This window comes from Sapajus apella, unplaced genomic scaffold, assembly GCF_009761245.1.
Source record: "Sapajus apella isolate SASKATOON/1434 unplaced genomic scaffold, GSC_monkey_1.0 scaffold16, whole genome shotgun sequence".
Lineage (NCBI taxonomy): Eukaryota > Metazoa > Chordata > Mammalia > Primates > Cebidae > Sapajus > Sapajus apella.
In genome coordinates, this window is record NW_022436956.1 from 12,336,513 (window position 1) to 12,354,787 (window position 18,275).

General features: G+C 39.6%; 1 protein-coding gene across 2 annotated transcripts in view; it reads right to left on the minus strand.

Moving 5' to 3' along the window:
- Positions 1-18,275, minus strand: part of JHY (junctional cadherin complex regulator) — a 74,516-nt gene that overhangs the window by 9,332 nt on the left and 46,909 nt on the right. For both annotated transcript variants that reach the window (XM_032285152.1, XM_032285151.1), the window contains exons 5-6: positions 11,643-12,304; positions 4,422-4,716 (exon numbers count right to left, since the gene is read on the minus strand). In XM_032285152.1, the coding sequence (XP_032141043.1) occupies positions 4,422-4,716; positions 11,643-12,304 (957 nt within the window). The remainder of the gene's footprint in view (positions 1-4,421; positions 4,717-11,642; positions 12,305-18,275) is intronic.

The window sequence follows — 18,275 nt, forward strand, 5'->3', positions numbered from 1 at the left end:
GATAATGATCCCCTCTGTCTGGTGCCTTGGCTACCTGCTGTCCTATACAAATAGCTCATTTCTAAGTCATTTTAGCTTCTGGAATAACTTAAAGGACAAAGAGCACTTCTGTGAATTTGTCAGATGCAAGCGCAAGGTGCTGGACAGAGAAAATGGACATACAGATTGTAACATTCCTGATAGAAAGCAGGAGAGTGGATGCTCCCAGTAGGAAAGACGGCTGGGAAGGCAGCAACTGCAAATTTTCCTTTCTCTCCCCTGACCTCCCATGTTCTTAGATTTCTGGTGACACACATGTCATCTGAGTACTTTCCTCTACTTTTCTCAGTAAAACATAAATTCAATTGACTAAGAAGGGGAAAGGAAAAAGAAACTAACATTTAGTTGATGGCTCTTCTTTGCTAGGGACTAAGTTAAGGTTTTTAGACATTATTTCACTTAATATCACACCAAATCTACAAAAAGAAAGAATAATTCTGATTGTGCAGATGAAGAAATGAGGGCTCAGGTGAATTACAACTTGTCCAAGTCATAAGAGATATTAAGGAACAGAGGTGAGAACCTAGGAATAAATGGGTCCATGACTTCCACTAAATCTTGCCGACTGAGAATTGAGTTCAAAAGCTTACATTTTTAGCAACAAACCATCATTAGGCAAGAACTCTAACCTAGAAGATTCTCTTGTGAGCTAGTGTGTTTGAGCTAATTTCTAGGCCCAGTACATATATGTTCTGCAGTGAACAGGCTGTCCTCACTCTGAGAATGTGTTCTGAATACATGTCCCTAAAGAAATAATGTGGATGATGTCCAGCTTCCTAGTCAAGTCTTCAAAACCTATTTTATTCACAAAACACTTAAAAACACTACAAATAGCACCTTACAGCCTAACTACCATGTAATGATTTTTCTGTGGAAAAAGAAGTTACCTGTGATTCAAGAACACATTTCCGGCTAGGCGCAGTGGCTCACGTCTGTAATTGCAGCAATTTGGGAGGCCAAGGCAAGTGAACCACCTGAGGTCAGGAGTTCAAGACCAGCCTGGCCAACATGGCGAAACCCTGTCTCTACTAAAAAATACAAAAATCAGCTGGTGTGGTGGCGCACGCCTGTAATCCCTGCAACTCGGAGGCTGTGGCAGGAGAATCGCTTGAACCCAGGATGTGGAAATTGCAGTGAGCCGAGATTGCTTCACTGCACTCCAGCATGGGAATTGAAGTGGGACTCTGTCTCAAGGAAAAAAAAAAAAAAAGAAAGAAAAGAAAAAAGGCACTTTTCTCCTTATTTACAGTGGAACGGAAGATTCTCCAGCTGTAAGTCACTAGCAGCGGATTCCAGTGTGGGCATGGATTAGGGTCCCCAGCAGAGGGGAGGACATGAGAGAGTGAAGTTGGAATGAAGAGTTCAAAGAACCCCCAGGTGAGTACGTGAAGGAGCTGGGGTAAGAACTCTAGGGTTGTGAGGCGAAGACTTGGGGTACCCGGAGGGGCTCAAGATGGGAGCTGCAGGATTGGGCTGGAGTCATATCTCAGCCCCAAGCTATCCTCCTTTTTTTCTCGTTAGTATCTCTTGATGCCTGTTCCAGGCTAGCTTCCCCTTCTTTTTGAGGCCACCCCTTATCTTTTTTTCTACAGGCCCCACTTGAGGATCCACTGACTTCATAATCCCATCACTTTCTGGGATGTGTTGCATCCACCCTGCACACCATAGCCAGAGCTGCCTTTCTAAAATACAAATCTGACCATGTTTAAAATTCCTCCATGGTCCCCTCTGGCCTATAGAAGAGAGTACTTCTTTTATGGAAAACGAGATCCTCTAAGACCTGGCCCCTATCCACCACTCTGCTCCCATTTTTCAACACTCCTTGCCTCCCATGTTTAGTGACAAGGACCTGAAGTGCTCTCATCCCCAGCATGCGTCATGTCACAGCTTCAGAACCTTTGTTCATGTTGGTACTCCCACCTGAATTGCTCTTGCAGTCTTCTTTGCCAAGTCTTCCCCACCCTTTAAGACTCTGTTTGGAATTATCTTCCGAAGCTTTGTGTCCTTTAGCAGAAGTCACGGACCCATTCATTCCTAGGTTCTCACCTCTGTTCCCTAACATCTCTTATGACTTGGGCAAGTTATTAATTCACCTGAGCCCTCATTTCTTCATCTACACAATCAGAATTATTCTTTTCTTTTTGTAGATTTGGTGTGATATTAAGTGAAATAATGTCTAAAAACCTTAGCTTAGTCCCTAGCAAAGAACAGCCATCAACTAAACGTTAGTTTTCTTTTCTTTTCCCCTTCTTAGTCAATTGAATTTATGACTCCCAGGTCAGCATATCAGTTTTCCTTATGTTCCTCTGTGCTACCCATGCATGCCAACATTATTATTATTACTTTTATTATTGGTTAATAGCATTATTTGTTTTTTGCTTGCAACATTTACTGCAACGTAATAGGCATTAACTTGTCTGTCTTCCCAAGTTCCATGCAGCTGTAAGCTTCTTCTGAGCAAGGCTCATGGCTCATATTTACATCCCAGCACTTTCCAAGTTCCTAGTAGAAATTATTATTATTATTATTGTTTTTGGGATGGAAGTTTGCTCTTATTGCCCAAGCACAATCTCAGCACAATTGTGCAATGGCACAATCTCAGCTTACTGCAACCTCTGCCTCCTGGGTTCAAGTGAATATTCTGCCTTAGCCTCCCGAGTAGCTGAGATTACAGGTGCCCACTACCATGCCTGGCTAATTTTTGTATTTTAGTAGATACATGGTTTCACCATGTTGTCCAGGCTGGTCTCGAACTCCTGACCTCAGGTGATCTGCCTGCCTCAGCCTCCCAAAGTGCTGGCATTACAAGAGTCACCACGCCTGGCCTAGAAATTATTTAACAACAAATTGAATTCAACTAAGGAATGATTTGCTTAATTCCTCTCAAGTTGTCTTAGAGTGGAGGCCCTTATAAACTGAGGCACTAATTTCCCCAGGCGCTGGGAGTGTTGTCTGCTGATGGCTCAGAGTTGAGTCCCTCCCTAAAAACTGCCCTCAGCCAAGTGGAGCTGCTGTGCCCAAAGTCGCCACCCTTCCCCAGGGCCAGTCAGTACCCAATGGCGGGTCAGTATGGGAGAACAAAAGCACTCCCTTAAAGGGGAGGCTCCCGAGGTTGCTCCCTATAGACCTCCTGCATGCAAATCTCATTTCAGAGTCTGTTCCCTGAAAACCCGACTCACCACAGGCCTATTGCTTTCAACCAGGCCTTTCCCTGTTGCCTGTAAAACAGAATGCATTTTCCAGCATTTTTCTTACTATTTGACGCTGGAAGCAAGGAATCTTTCCTGAGGGCTTTTTATTGTCAGAGACAGTGGAGAAATACACAGGACATAAAAAGTCTCCCTCCTAGGCTCCTTCATTTTTTACTGAAAACATTCTACTTTGGGCCCCCGATTTTAGTTGTTAAATCTTGTAGCCCCTATGACAAAAGATTTAAGTGTGCAAAAGTGCTAGTAATGGTGAATTTAGTTGAGACAAAGAGCTCAGGCCGGGCGAGGTGGCTCATGCCTGTAATCCTAGCACTTTGGGAGGCTGAGGTAGGCACATCGCCTGAGGTCAGGAGTTCAAGACCAGCCTGGCCAACATAGTGAAACCCTGTCTCTATTAAACATGCAAAAATTAGCTGGGCATGGTGGGGAGGGGTGCCTGTAATCCCAGCTACTTGGGAGGCTGAGGCAGGAGAATCACTTGAACCAGGGAGGCAGAGGGTGCAGTGAGCTGAGATCGAGCCATTGCTCTCCATTCTGGGCAAAAGGAACGAAACTCCACTCAAAAAAAAAAAAAAAAAAAAAAAAAAGAACTCAGTAAAGGTCAGCTAACATTTGATAAGAAAGTTCAGTCACTGGCCAGCCCACGTATTTTACTGCAGAAGCTGGGTTGAGATTAGGGCCACAGTAAGTTCTCATGGTGGCAGATGGTAGGGGAAATACAATGGCAACAGGCACTTTCACTCACTCAAACCTACTTACTCTACTTTTTAAGACATGAGAATGACCTGGAAACAAATTATTTAATAACCTATGAAGACTCAGGTTAGCATGGGGCTTGGGGTGGAGTAAGGAAATTTTTCTGAGGAAGGGACATTTGAACTGGGGATGAAAGGAGGAATTTTGCCTGTCTGCAAATGAAGACCTCTTGCCACAATGACTTCAACAGGAGGGAGAAATGGGCATCCCTGGCAGCAACAACTTCTAGAAAGAAGAGGAGGGAAACCCCCAGGGAGTAGCAGGGGCTGGAGTAAGAAATTCCTTAGGACTCTAGGCCACTCAGTTGTGGTAGCAACTCAGTAATGACCATCCCTACTCCAGGGCTATAATTCAATCAAGGTCCATCTGTATTCTCAAAATTTAAGGGTTACAGGGTTAAAATGGCGCTTTTATTACCTTACTGTGGCTTCTTTTCCTATGCTTTTTTCCCTTTTCCAGCTGAAACAGATAGCCTTCAGAATTGCTACGGCTAATTTTCGCTTGATTTCTTTGACTTCTCTCTGAACTGAGTTGGGATTCACTTTCCACCCTTGACCGTATAGGTGGAAGCGTGACACTGGGTAAGACCCCTTCACTGGGCTGCAAGTCGGTCAGTTGCACCAAGGCTTGCTGATGCTGCTCCATTATCTGGGTGAGCCATGAATCCGGAGAAGCTCTAACTGGCTGTCTGTCAGAAGAAGAATGGAATTTCCTTAATAAAAAAAAAGCAAAAATGTATTAATAAAATCTGGATACATAAGACCTCTAGCAGAAAAGTCTTTCTGAAACATTGACTTGATGTATTTTTCACTTCCAAATCAAATTAATGACTTTCAGCTTAATCTTTTTATTAATACATTAATTTCTTACTTATCTTAAACTCCTCCTCTTTTCCCTTTAGGACATTCTACATTTTATTTAGAACTTTTGTTTAGTGCATTCAGAATAGAAAAATACACCATTTTGAAAAATCAAAGACCTTCCCACTACAAAATACCTAGAAATGTTGCGTTAAACATCCTTTAAATATATAGTTGAATTTGTAAGATAAACAGAAATCTCCAAAGACCAAAACCAAAAAAGGAATAAAAACCAAAGCAGATTTTAGATGAGCTGAAGTTATATCTTTCTTTATTAGAGATTTGGGTCTAAAAGCTTGAGTTTTAATAGTTAATGCCAGTATAGAATATGCAAGATCTTGGTCCTGTGTGAAGCAGGGAATCAGAACTAAGATCTTTGTATGAAGATTATAAGTTGAGGTGCTACATCGTCAATTAAAAGCTGGATTAATTAAAAACCCATTCACCAACCATGAAAAAAAACAAGCAAGCCTGTTTGTCTTGGTCTGGGCTCTGAATAGAAAAACAAAACAAAACATCCCCCACAAAAATAAAAAACAAAAAAACCCCAACAACAACATATCCATAGGACAATATTTGGAATTCAAATTTACCTTATCCACATAATCATAGAAATCCAACACCAAGAAACTAATATAAAAATGATTTTGAATAAGGAATACGTCTGTAGTAAATGGCAGAAGCAAATATAAAACTTCTTTGGAGAGATACACTCCCACCCAAGCCTGCCTAGGTTTCCATGGAAAAGGTGGCTAAACATAAGTTCACAATCCAAAGTCCTTGCCCATAAGAGGAAATAATCTACCAAGTACGAGAGTCAGCAGACACACATGCACACACATACAAATAGCAATAGTGGACTTCCAAGAACTTCAGATAATAGAATATTAGCTAACATTCATAAGGCGGGTTAAGGTGATTAAAAACATGAAAAAAGGAGTTAAAAATCTGAGAAACATTTAAAAATCCTGTATTTTGGAAAAAAAAAAAAAAAGAGAGGTTTTAATCAGAACCAAATAGAAATTCTAGACATGGAAAATACCATCACTGAAATTTAAAACTCAATGAATACAGTAAAGAGCATATATCAGACATAGGTAAAGAGAGATTTATTCTGCTGGAAAATTTGTCCGAAGAAATTTTTCAGAAAGCAGCACTGAGAAATAAAAGATGTAAAACAAAAACAGTTAAAAAGGCATGAAATCTAGAATAAGAGAATCTAACATACAGCTATTGGGGTTCCTACAGGAGAAAATAGAGTAAATTTGAGACATAATATTCAAAGGGAACATGTGTGATAATTTTTCAGAATTTATGGAAGAGATGAATCTTAAGATTCAGGAATTATAGAAGAGTCTCAGGTTGAATTAAAAATTTCATACCTAAGCATAAGAAACCAAGAAACAGAAAAGTCATGTTTTCAACAAGTTGAATTCTTTACAATATTAAACTATAATTCAAAATAGTAAGTTTATGTAAAGAAGTGTTCATGTAAATTTACCATACATGCTAAAAGAACTTCTAAAGGATTTCCCTCGGCAATAAAGGGTAACATAGAAGAAAGGGTGTGAAGAAAAGACATTAATAAACAATTGGCTAAATATAGCACAGTATTAACTCTGTACAACAGTAATAAAAGCAATGACTAATTTTGAAGATAAGGTGATAGACAAGTTGCTGAACAAAGCAATATGTATGACAGGAAAGGTGACTGGATTAAAACAAATCTAATAATTTTGAACATGTTTTGGAGGAGAATACAAATATTAATTTAATGTTAGACTAGTTAAGTACATGACTTACAATAAGAGACTATAAAGAGAATATATACTTGCAAATCAGTAGAAGAAAAAATAAAATTCTATCGGGTTAATAGAGGATATAAAAGAAATAAAGAAGTATAGAGAAAGGGTGATTCAGAAGGACAAATTAGGATGGTAGAAATAAATTCAAAGGTATCAGTGCCATAATCAATGTAAGCAGCTTTTGTGGTTTGTTTTTTGAGACAGTGTCTCAGTTTGTCACCCAGGCTGAAATGTAGTGGCAGGATTTTGGCTCACTGCAAACTCTGATTTACAGGCTCAAGTGATCCTCCCACCTCAGCCTCCTAATCAGTCGTGACCACAAGCACACCCCACCATGCCAGGCTAATTTTTGTAGAGATAGGGTTTTGCCACGTTATCCAGGCTGGTCCTGTACTCTTGGACTCAAGCAATCCTCCCTTCTCAGCCTCCCAAAATACTGGTATTACAGGTGTGAGCCAGTGCACTTGCCCTACAGTTTAAACTCACTAGCTAATAGTGAGTTTAAGAATGAATAAAGAAATAAAATCCAACATACTATTTAAAAAAGACATACCTAAATCATAAGAAGACTAAAAAGTTTGAAGATGATGGAAAACATATGCCAGACTCAATGCTAAATTCACTGGAGGTTTTCTGAAGAAGCGAACAAGTCTCCCTGTGAAGCACCAAGCACAGATAATAAATCTGACCACCAAGATAAAAGACCTAAAACCTACAGGAAGGGCTTCCTATTAGATGGCCCCCACACATCATTCTGCAGATGCTAAACGTCAACAAGCACTGTCACTCAGAGCTTCCAATAAGCTTTCTAGTCCCTCATACCTGATCATGAGAAGACAATCAAGAACTGCCACACATCTGACACAAGCCCTAAGGTGGAAGGCAGCAAAATAGGGGAAGAGAAATAAACATCCCTGACAAAGACCTGGAGGAAAGAAAAACGAAGCAGGGAATTAAAAACACTTAAAAATTCAGTCACAAGGGCCCTCGTGCCCTATTTTGCCTTGTTAAAAATCCAAGAAGATGTTGCGAAAAATGGATGTCGCATCCATGAACAAAAACATTGGGTTATAAAAAGAGAAACATTCAAAAAACAATAACAGAAAACAACAGCAAAAAAAAAAATCCTCTCAGAAATCAACAAATATGATAGCAGTAGAAAGGCTGGAAGCTAGAACGGAGAAACCCTCCCAGACAGTAGAACAAAATTACAAAGAAATGGAAAACAAAAGAGAAAAGGAAAACAAAATCATAATGACAGTCCTGGAAGAACACATCTGAATCACAGGAGTTTCTAGAAAGAGCAAACAGAGAAAATGGTTGAAATGAACTACCCAAGAGAAGACTGAAGAAATTTTCCCAGAACTGAAGGATGCACATTTTCAGGTTTAAAGGGCCCAGTCCAGTCTATGAAAATAGACCTATACCAAGGCATGTTATTATGAAATTTCATTTCAATAGAGAAAAAGAAAAGATTCTAAAGCTTCCAGAAAAAAAAAAACAAAATAGTTTATACACAAAAGGTCAGGAATGAGGTGGCTTCAGATTCCTCAACAGCAGCACTGGATACAAGAAGGCAATTCTGAGGGACAATGATTTTCAGGTAAGCGCCACCATGCCCAGCTGATTTTTTGTATTTTTTAGTAGAGACGGGGTTTCACCATGTTGACCAGGATGGTCTCGATCTCTTGACCTCGTGATCCACCCGCCTCAGCCTCCCAAAGTGCTGGGATTACAGGCTTGAGCCACCGCGCCCGGCCGGGACAATGATTTTCAATCTAAAATTCTACAATCCTCAGCCAAGCTACCAATCAAGGGCGAAGGCAGAACAAAGATAATTTCAGTCCTGCAAGATCTCAAAACATTTGCCTCCCAAGCAACAGAGGGTGTTCTCTACCAAAATTAGAGAGAAACTAAGAAAGAGAACAGGGATGGAAAAAACAGGAGAAGACTGAAGAAAGAGAGTCTCCTTGAGGACATGGAGATGCTCAAGGATAATATGAGCACAACAGCAGAATGCAGTCAGAAAACAAATATGGCACAAGACACTGGCACGCTGAGAACTGCCCATCATGCTGTCCCCTGTCCTTATATCACATTTCCAATCTGAAGAAAACAATGGAAGGGGAGCTCAAACAAAATAAGGAACATGTGAGATACTGAAAAAGAGAATCCTATCAGAAGAAAGGCAAAGGGAATCCTCAGCAGGACAGCTATGTAGCAAGTCTAGAAAGAGAAAGTAAAGGTCTCTAGAAAGTCCATCTCCGGCCGGGCAAGGTGGCTCACGCCTGTAATCCCAGCCCTTTGGGTGGCTGAGGTGGCTGGATCACTTTAGGCTAGGAGTTCGTGACCAGTCTAGCCAACATGGGGAAACCCGTCTCTACTAAAAAATACAAAAATTAGCTGGGTGTGGTGGTGCCTGCCTGAAATTCCAGCTACTCAGGAGGCTGAAGCAGGAGAATCACTTGAACCTGGGAGGTGGAGGTTGCAGTGAGCAGAGATCTCTCCACTGCACTCCAGTCTGGGTGACAGAGTGAGATCCTACCCTGTAAAAAATAAATAAATAAATAAAATGAAAGAAAGAAAGAAAGAAAGAAAGGAAGGAAGGAAGAAAGAAAGAAAGAAAGAAAGAAAGAAAGAAAGAAAGAAAGTAAGTCTGTCTCCAAGAAAGAGGCAAGAATTAAGAAACTGACCCATGGGATTGTCCTTATGGAAACTTATACTAAGAGGTTACTCAAAAGTGTAGGATCCGTTAGCTATGTGTACAGAGAAGATTAAGCAAAAGAAGTTCAGGAGGTTGAGGCTGCCAAAAAATTTTTTTTAAAAAGAAATTTAAAAAAGGGACATGATTACAGATATAATAAAGGTGAATATTAAAGTTATTTAAATACTATGAAAAGCTTTATGACAGTACATTTTAAAACAGCATAAAAGGAAAATTTTTGCTAGAAAACATAGTTTATTAAACTGATTAAAGAGAAAATGAAAAGATGGCAAAGTTTTATAACACTTACAGTAAGTGCATCAGGAGTTTAAAATCTGCTCACAAACAACAACAAAAAGCCAAAGGAAACCCACCCATGGTCCAATAGTTTTAGAGGAAAATTCTATCAAACCTTCAAGTAACAGATAAGGCCAACTGTATATAAAGTGTCCCAGAAGATGCAAAAAGATGAAATAATCCTCAACTCATTTTATAAGGCTGGTATTATCGTGATAAGCCACCCAGTCAAGGCCAGTGGCAGAAAGAAAAATTATAAGCCAGTCTCACTTTACGTATATGAAAATGTTAAATCCTAAACAAAGTGTTAACACATCAAATAAAGCAACTTATTAAAAATGCAGTATGACAAATTGGGTTACCCTAGACATAAAAGGATAGTGCGTCATCAGAAAATCTGTTAACACATTTCATCGCATTGAAGGATTAATGGAGAAATGTTTCAATTAATGCAGAAAAAGTATTTGATAAAATCGAATACCCATTTATGACCAAAGTTCTTTCCAAAAAGGAATAGGAGGAAATTTCCTATCTATTATCTATTTATCTATCCACCAAAAACTAAATATTGTTTTTAATGGTAAAAGTGTTAAAAACAATCTCTCTAAAATAAAAAAGTAAAAAATAAAAAGACAAAGATGCTTATCATGATCTCTTCTAGGAAGCTAATTTTAAATCCTATTAAATGTACATTTCATACCACGAAGTGTAGCACTTAAATGTTCTCTCATCAACTCACAGAGGAATAATTGTCTCCCAATTTTGCAAGTAAGTTCCTTGAAGGTGTCCCACACACCATACTTCTTTTGCACCTTGTATAGTATTTAGTATTGTAGCATTATATTCAGCATGTTAGGTGCGTAGAAAGCATGTTTGAAGAACACCAAGAAATGGCGCCTGAAGTAATTTTTAAAATAACTTTCATTTTTCTGTTAATAGAAGTTATACTTCTACATTGTAGGGAACTTGAACTGTTCTGAAAATATAAAGAATAAATTTTTAAAATCCCAATCTCTCTTGCTAGAGATAACTACTATCGGCATTTTGGTAAATTTTTCTTCTTCTGTGCATATTTTAACACAGTTCCGCTCATGCTCCTTAAATGTACTTTTTATCCCACCAGTGGCATTCAACCAAAGGTGTAATTTTGTGCCTTGCTATTTTCTTCCCATAGAAGCATTTCCTCATAACCATAATTTTTAGTGGTTCCATGATACTAAATATCATAATTTACCTAAACACTCCCTATTGTTGGATTTTTAGGTCACTTCTATAAATGATGATATTTTTGCAAGTACATATTTTTCTGTATTTTAGATTATTTTCTCAGGATAGGCCATGATAATGTTGGAGATCATTTGTTTCCTCCAAACACTTGCAACCCTCAAAACACACTGATGTTTTTTGGCTGGGTCCCTCTGTCCTCCTCTACCTCCAACTTCTAGTTTAACTACAGTGGAAAAATAGAGGGGACAGGGAAGAGGAAAAGAAATACATCAAAAGTAGACTCTTGGCCGGGCACGGTGGCTTACGTCTGTAATCCCAACACTTTGGGAGGCTGAGGCAAGATCACTTGAGATCAGCCTGGCCAACATGGTGAAACCCCATCTCTACTAAAAATACACAAATTAGCCTGATGTGGTAGTGAATGCCTGTACTCCCAGCTACTTGGGAGACTGAGGCAGGAGGATTGCTTGAACCTAGGAGGCAGAGGTTGCAGTGAGCTGAGATCACACCACTGCCCTTCAGCCTGGGCAACAGAGTAAGACTCTGTCTCAAAAAAAAAAAAAAAAAAGAAAGAAAGAAAAAAGGACTCTGAGGCAGGACTCAGAGCCAAGGAAGTTGTCAGGTGAAACCTTCTTCTCACCTGTCTATCCCTTTGAAGTCCCCTTCCCCTTCTCCCTCTCCTGTCTTTCTACAGCAGCCTCTCCTTTCTCCTCTAGAAAACCACTTGAGGAAAAAGAATTCTTACCATAACATTTCTAAGTTCTTATATTTTGTCTCTGTGTAAGGCTGTTCAGGTTGTTTCTTATTTTCAGTTGATCCATGAACATTTATGTGATAAACAAACTGAGAGCCTTTCTGACTTAGGAGCACGTGTCTCTTAGAAAGTTCATTAAAGTTGTTCAAATCCATATCAGAAAGGGTGTTGGTGTGTAGCTGCTCATATGAAAATCTTTCCTCTTCTTGTTCTTTTTGTCCTCTTTCTTCATCAACATTCAGCCCGGAGTCATATCCAGTAGAGTTTTTATATAAGACCTTGGCAGAAGCTTGTTTTGGTGGAGCAAATGGATTAGAGGTTTCTTTGAGATTCTGGCTCCTAAGTGCCCTTGAGTCTTGTAAGTCATTGTTAGAGGCATGCATAATCACAATCGATTCATGCTTTGTTGAAGTATCAAGAGGCTTATTTTGGTTTTGTTGCTGCCTGGGAGAGTTATTCTGGTTCCCCTGGCTGGCAATCACCTCCTCCTTTGTGAAAGACTTCAGGCCATTCTGGTGTTTATGCTGTTTTCGAATCTTGGGCTTGGCTGGTCTTCTGGAAGGTTGATGGTCATTCACTGTTTCAGAAGGTTGCCCTCTTGGTACTTTGCTTGATTTGGTACTTTCATATTGAGACCAGTGTTCCTGGTAATTCTAAAGAGATATTTTGGGTTAATGTAAAATTAGAAGACTGGCACTCCTCACAAATTTTAAATTAGCATTTTTCAAATTGGGGGTTGAGACTTCTAGGAAGGTGACCAAAGAATTGAAAACAAATAAAGAAAAAGTAGAGGATTTTTTCCTACTTTCAGGCAATTGGAGAGTTAGTGGCTGAGTGATTCCTCCTGGAAATTTAGGATTATAAGCCTAGAAAAAAATAGAAAGCTTAGAATGGGCTTTATATTAAGGACAAGTCTTTGGCTTAAAAGTTTAAGTTTTAAAAGCTAAGTCTTTGACGTAAAAGTGTTGCCAACTTGGGAAGGGGTGGGGAAGCTGGTTACCTCAAGAGACGCAGATAAAGTACAAATGCGAATCTGCGTCACAATATGCAAGCTTATTTTAAGTAACATGAATGTTTTTAAAAATCTTAACCAGAAAACACTAATAATTTGCTTTACAAACCAAGTACAAATTTAATATTAAATACAACTCAGATGATCAAATCTTTTTACTCATGCTGGTCAGAAGCTAGAAGTGACCTCTTCACCAGATGAAACAAATTAGATTTTATTCAGAGGATTATAAAAGAGTCTGTGCTGTGATAGGACATCTGTGAAGCCACAAGGGTTGTTTTGCTTCTGTCCCTTAATATAGCCTGCACTTAGGCAATCAAACATCTGGGGGAAATATTTCAATTTCAGAACAGTCTTTATGCTTTTCAAAGTCTCCTAACAACAAAATGTACTCCTGGTATAATAGATACACTATGTAACTATATCGTGCTATTGCCGTTTAGAAATATTTTCCAAGGAATAAAGCACTCATTACTTTGTGAAAAACTAGCTGAGTTAAGAGGCCTTTGCAAAGAATGATTAAATGCTTATTGAAAGCAGTAGGATGACCATATGCATCAGTGTTATATAACTGCAACGTATTTCCTCCTTTCTGAACACCTATATTTTAAAAATCTCTTTGGCTTATATCTGTAAAACATTAACTGAAAAATGCGACAATTAGATGAATGATTATTTTACCTTGCCAGAAAGAATGATCAAATTACTGTGATAAGAGTTCAGCTTTGATTTCACTTTTCTGATACATTCTGATACAATTATTAAGACTCATCCTATTCCTATATAATATTAAGTAGTGTTCTCTTTCTAGTGAAATCACTTTATAATGATAATGTTGAGATTATTAAATTTAAAACAGTAACATGCAATATTACTTATTATGTCATATTTTTAAAAAATAATGACTTCTAATTTGAAATTTAGAAGTTGTTCTTTGAGAATTCGAGCTTTCTAGGGGATCGGCCAGGCTCTGATTAGCTCCAATATACTCTAAATTTTTATTTGTGGTGCTCCAAAAAAAGGAGAATGCTAAATGCTTCTTTTCTGTATTCCAGGTAAATTCCAAGTATTCCTTCCATGCAGTAAATTGAGCTGCATGGGGAAATGTGTATAGGAAGGCTCTGCAAGTAACAGCTCCAAGAAAACCCTTCCTTGTAATGGATCCAGAAGAATAATTGCTATCTTACAGTGTTGTAGGTGTGGTTGTGAAACACAGCAGCTCTTTTTACGGCTGGCAGCACTGTTTGTGAAAGTAAAAAACGCCCCCCTTGACTTCGACCTAAAAATGTTAATTGATGCTGATAATGTCATTCTTTTCAATATTTGTTCAGCCTTTAACTCGCTAGAGAAATAACCAGGATGCTGCCATTTACATGTACTTTTCCTAGTTTTCTCTCTTAATTTTCACTAAAAAAGAAAATACCTACTTCTCAGAAATTTCTTTTCTTGGGTACTAGATCTGAAATCCTGGGTTACCACTTGATCTTAATCTCATTATTACCTTTGCTGCCGACAATTCAGATCATAATAGTACTCTTCACAGGGTGCTTTGACAACAAGGCCAAGGACTCATCATTTTATGAAACTTCAATTGTCTCAAGTGTTAAACCCGCTATTCACATAAATATAAGTGCCCAGAGATGGCATTTCAGTCCCCAGAAAGGAAGACATTTATGGGCTTGATATGGTTTTTCTCACCTTCCAAGCAGCCTACTTGAGATTTATGGTTTACTGAAGATTTATTACCCTACAATTGGGGCATCAGGTGTCACTCTTTAGGTGGCAAGACCTGAGTTCCCTGAAGTTAATATACAAAGCCATTCTCTGACGATTTAATCTCCATCAGCACTGAAATCCTCTATTCCATCCTGCTCTCACTGGGGTTCTTTTGTTACCAACACTCGCAATCAGTGCATACTACATGCACTCAGAATAACTGCTTAATGGGAGTAGGTTTTTGTGTCACACACAGAGTGTTAGCATGGGGGAATCCTGATGCCTAATGCGGGGATGATAATTTCTTAGTAGGACTCATTCTTAGTTATTAATGCTCATTCATACTGCGCCACCCAAGAGAAGTTTGCACCCGACGCTGTGAAAGGCAGCACCTGGCTGTTTCTCTTTTACGGCTTCCCTTTTCACATGTCATAAGCAGACGGGACAATGCATGCTGTGATCGCAACCAAAAAGTTCATCTGCCTCAACACAAAAGCCCTCCTGCTCTGAGTTAACCTGACTCAACCATGGAGTTCTGAGAGCTGTGTCTGGGCTCTGAGATGGGCTCTAAAGTGGAGACGTTTGTGTTGTGTTTCGCTCTCAGCTGTGTGTATGAATAATAAAACACGAGTACCTTGAGACTGAGATACAAATTCCATCTGATAATATTAAGAGAATCTCAGGCAAAAATACTAATTGGCTCTACTTTTCTCTGTGGGTAAGGAAGAACTCTGTGTTCAGATGAATAGAGAAGCAGACAGTGATAATGTTAGAGAATATCGATAGTGTTGGAGGCAAAACCAAATTAACAGCTCTTTGGAAAGGTGGGAAGATTACTTAGGATTTGATTACAAGGGCTTTCTATGAATGAGTAAAAGGTCCTACAATATCTTTCATACTATCATTACCTTTTCTTTGCCTGGAAATTTAAGAGTTATTTTAGAGAGATAAGAAAGAAAGCATCCTATTTATCCTTTTGAAGCATTACTTAACTGGGGAACTTTTTATTTTTTCTACTGACATGTTTCTTGCCTGGTGCTATGGTTTGAATGTTTGTATCCTCCCTAAACGCGTACGTTCATCCTAACCCCCAAGGCGATGCTATTTAAAGGTGGCGTCTTTTCAAGGTGGCTAGGTCAGGAGGGCAGAACTCTCCTGCATGGGATTGATGTCCTTATAAAATAGGCTCAAGGAAGCTCATTCACCCCTTCCACTGTGTGAGGACACAATGAGAAGGTGTCACCAATGAACCGGGAAGCGGATCCTCACCAGGCATGGAAATCTCCAGTGCCCTGACCTTGGACTTCCAGCTTCCAAAACTGTGAAAAAAAACAAATCTCTGTTTATAAGCCACCTGATCTATAGTACTTTGATATAGCAGCACAAAAGGACTAAAATACCTGGGAAAGATCTTCCGCCAGTGGGAATGTGCCCCCACCCTTCCCAGAAACAGTCCTGAGCCTTATACTGCATTCAGTCTGGGCACACAACCGAAGTGAGATTCAGAAAACCTGTGAAGATTCACAGGCAAGCACAAAGTGATTCAGGACACTAAGACCTATGTGGCAAGGTTAAATGAAGAGAGATTACTTGGCTTCAAGTGAAGACTCTAGGCATGGATAAGATTCTTACACAGAACATGGCGATGACCATAATTCTTAGTATTTTTAAAGTAAAAATACACAGGCTGAAATGGTTTCAGGCATATATTCTCTCTTTCCTCGCCCTATCTCTGGTTTCTCATTCTTTCTAGCATGTAAATGTATTTAAGACTCTCCTATAAAAAGAAGAAAAGAAATATTCACTTGATGCCATTCTCTAGTTAAATCCTATCTCTTTCTTAGCTGGGCACAGTGGCTTACGCCTGTAATTCCAGCACTTTGGGAGGCTGAGGCAGTTGGATTACTTGAGGTCAGGAGTTCGAGACCAGCTTGGCAAACATGGTGAAACCCCGTCTCTACTAAAAATACAAAAATTAGCTGAGCATGGTGGCGTGAACCTGTAATTCCAGTTACTCGGGAGGCTGAGTCAGGAGAGTTGCTTGAACCTGGGAGGCAGAGGTTGCAGTGAGCCGAGATCATGACACTGTGCCCAAGCCTGGGCGACAGAACAAGATTCTGTCTCAAAAAACAGAAACAACAACAAGAAAAAACTATCTCTTTCTCAATTCACAGCGGGGCATCTGGACGGTGTCGGCTGCACTGGTCGCTGCTCTGCATCTCTTATGCTGACCTCTGCCCCCTGCCGTAGGGCATTCCTTCTCCCCATCCCGCTGAAATTGCTCTGCTCAGGTCACCAATAAACTTTTAGTCACCAAATCCCATGGGCACGTTTTTCTTGACCTTTTTATTTTCAAATTATTTCAAACTTGCAGAAAAACTGCTAGTACGGACAACTCTAAAAGATTTCTATCCAGATTGAACAATTTTAAACATTGGGTCACATTTCATCATTTTCTCCATCACTCCACACATAAACACACAAACATGCATCTATCTACATGTACGTAATTATTATTGTTTGTATTGTTGGTATTTAGTTTTTCCAAGCCATGGAGCCTTCCATATGTGTGAGCTGCATGTGTAATGCCCCTTGCACGGCACCTCACTGCTGGTACCTGCTTAGATTGCGAACAGTCTCTTCGCCACAGCACCATCTGGGTCCTGGCATGCCTAAGGCAGACAGCAGCACTTACCAACTATGTCAACTTTTCCCTCCCTAGACCATACAAACAGCAGCCAGAGCTGTCGTGGTTCCTCGTTCCTCCTTCTGCTTTCACACGTTTGCCTTCATTTGTCCTTCTAGGGGCAGCTGAGATACTGACTCCTATGGGGGGTATTTCTCCCCCACGTCCATTTTGTGCCCACGTCCATATTACTGCATTATAATGATTACATAACTGTATTCCCACTAAAGTGCTGAAACTCCTAGAGGGGAGATACCACTTTACAAAAAAAAAAAAAAAAAGAAAAAACCACCTTTCTTCAATTTTGTTTACCGTTTTAAAGAATTTTCGTTGGTGGCGGTTTGCTTGTTTTTTTTTAAGCACATCTTTTGGGTCAGGCCTCTAATCCACAGTGCCTAAAATGTAATAGATACTCAATAAATATTTGTTGTGTGAAATATTTTGATTTTGCATAAAGATATTTTACATTAGTGAGGGTTATTGTTGTTAGGGTAGGTTTATGAAACTTTGAAAGTCATCTTTCAAGAAAGAAATTGCAAATGAGGCCTATTTTCCTTTGGAGATATACTAAATAATCTTTTTATCTGTATTTTGTATTTTTAGAGACAGAGTCTTGCTCTATTGCCCAGGCTGGAGTACAGTGGCATCTATAACATCGAATTCCTGGCCTCTAGCCATCTTCCCTCCTTGGCCTTCCAAAGCAATAGGATTATAGGCATGAGCCACTGTGCCCGGCCCGTGATCTTTAATGTTTCTTTAATCAGTCAGTAAACATTTATTGAGTATCAGCCTTGGGCAAAACATTGTGGTAGGTGATGTAGAGAAAAATACAATCAGTACCTTTAAAGTTCTTGTAGTGCAGTAAGTACAAAAGAAACGCAGGCACGGTGGCTCATGCCTGTAATCCCAGCACTTCGGGATGCCAAGGTGGGTGGATCACCTGAGGTCAGGAGTTCGAGACCAGCCTGACCAACATGGTGAAACCTCGTCTCTACTAAAAATAAATAAATTAGCTGGGCATGGTGGTGGATGCCTGTAGTCTCGGCTACTTGGGAGGCTGAGGCAGCAGAATCGCTTGAACCTGGGAGGTAGAGGTTGCAGTGAGCCAAGAGCCTGCCACTGCACTCCAGCATGGGTAAAAAGAGTGATACTCTGTCTCAAAAAAAGAAAGAAAGAAAGAAAGAAAGAAAGAAAGAAAGAAAGAAAGAAA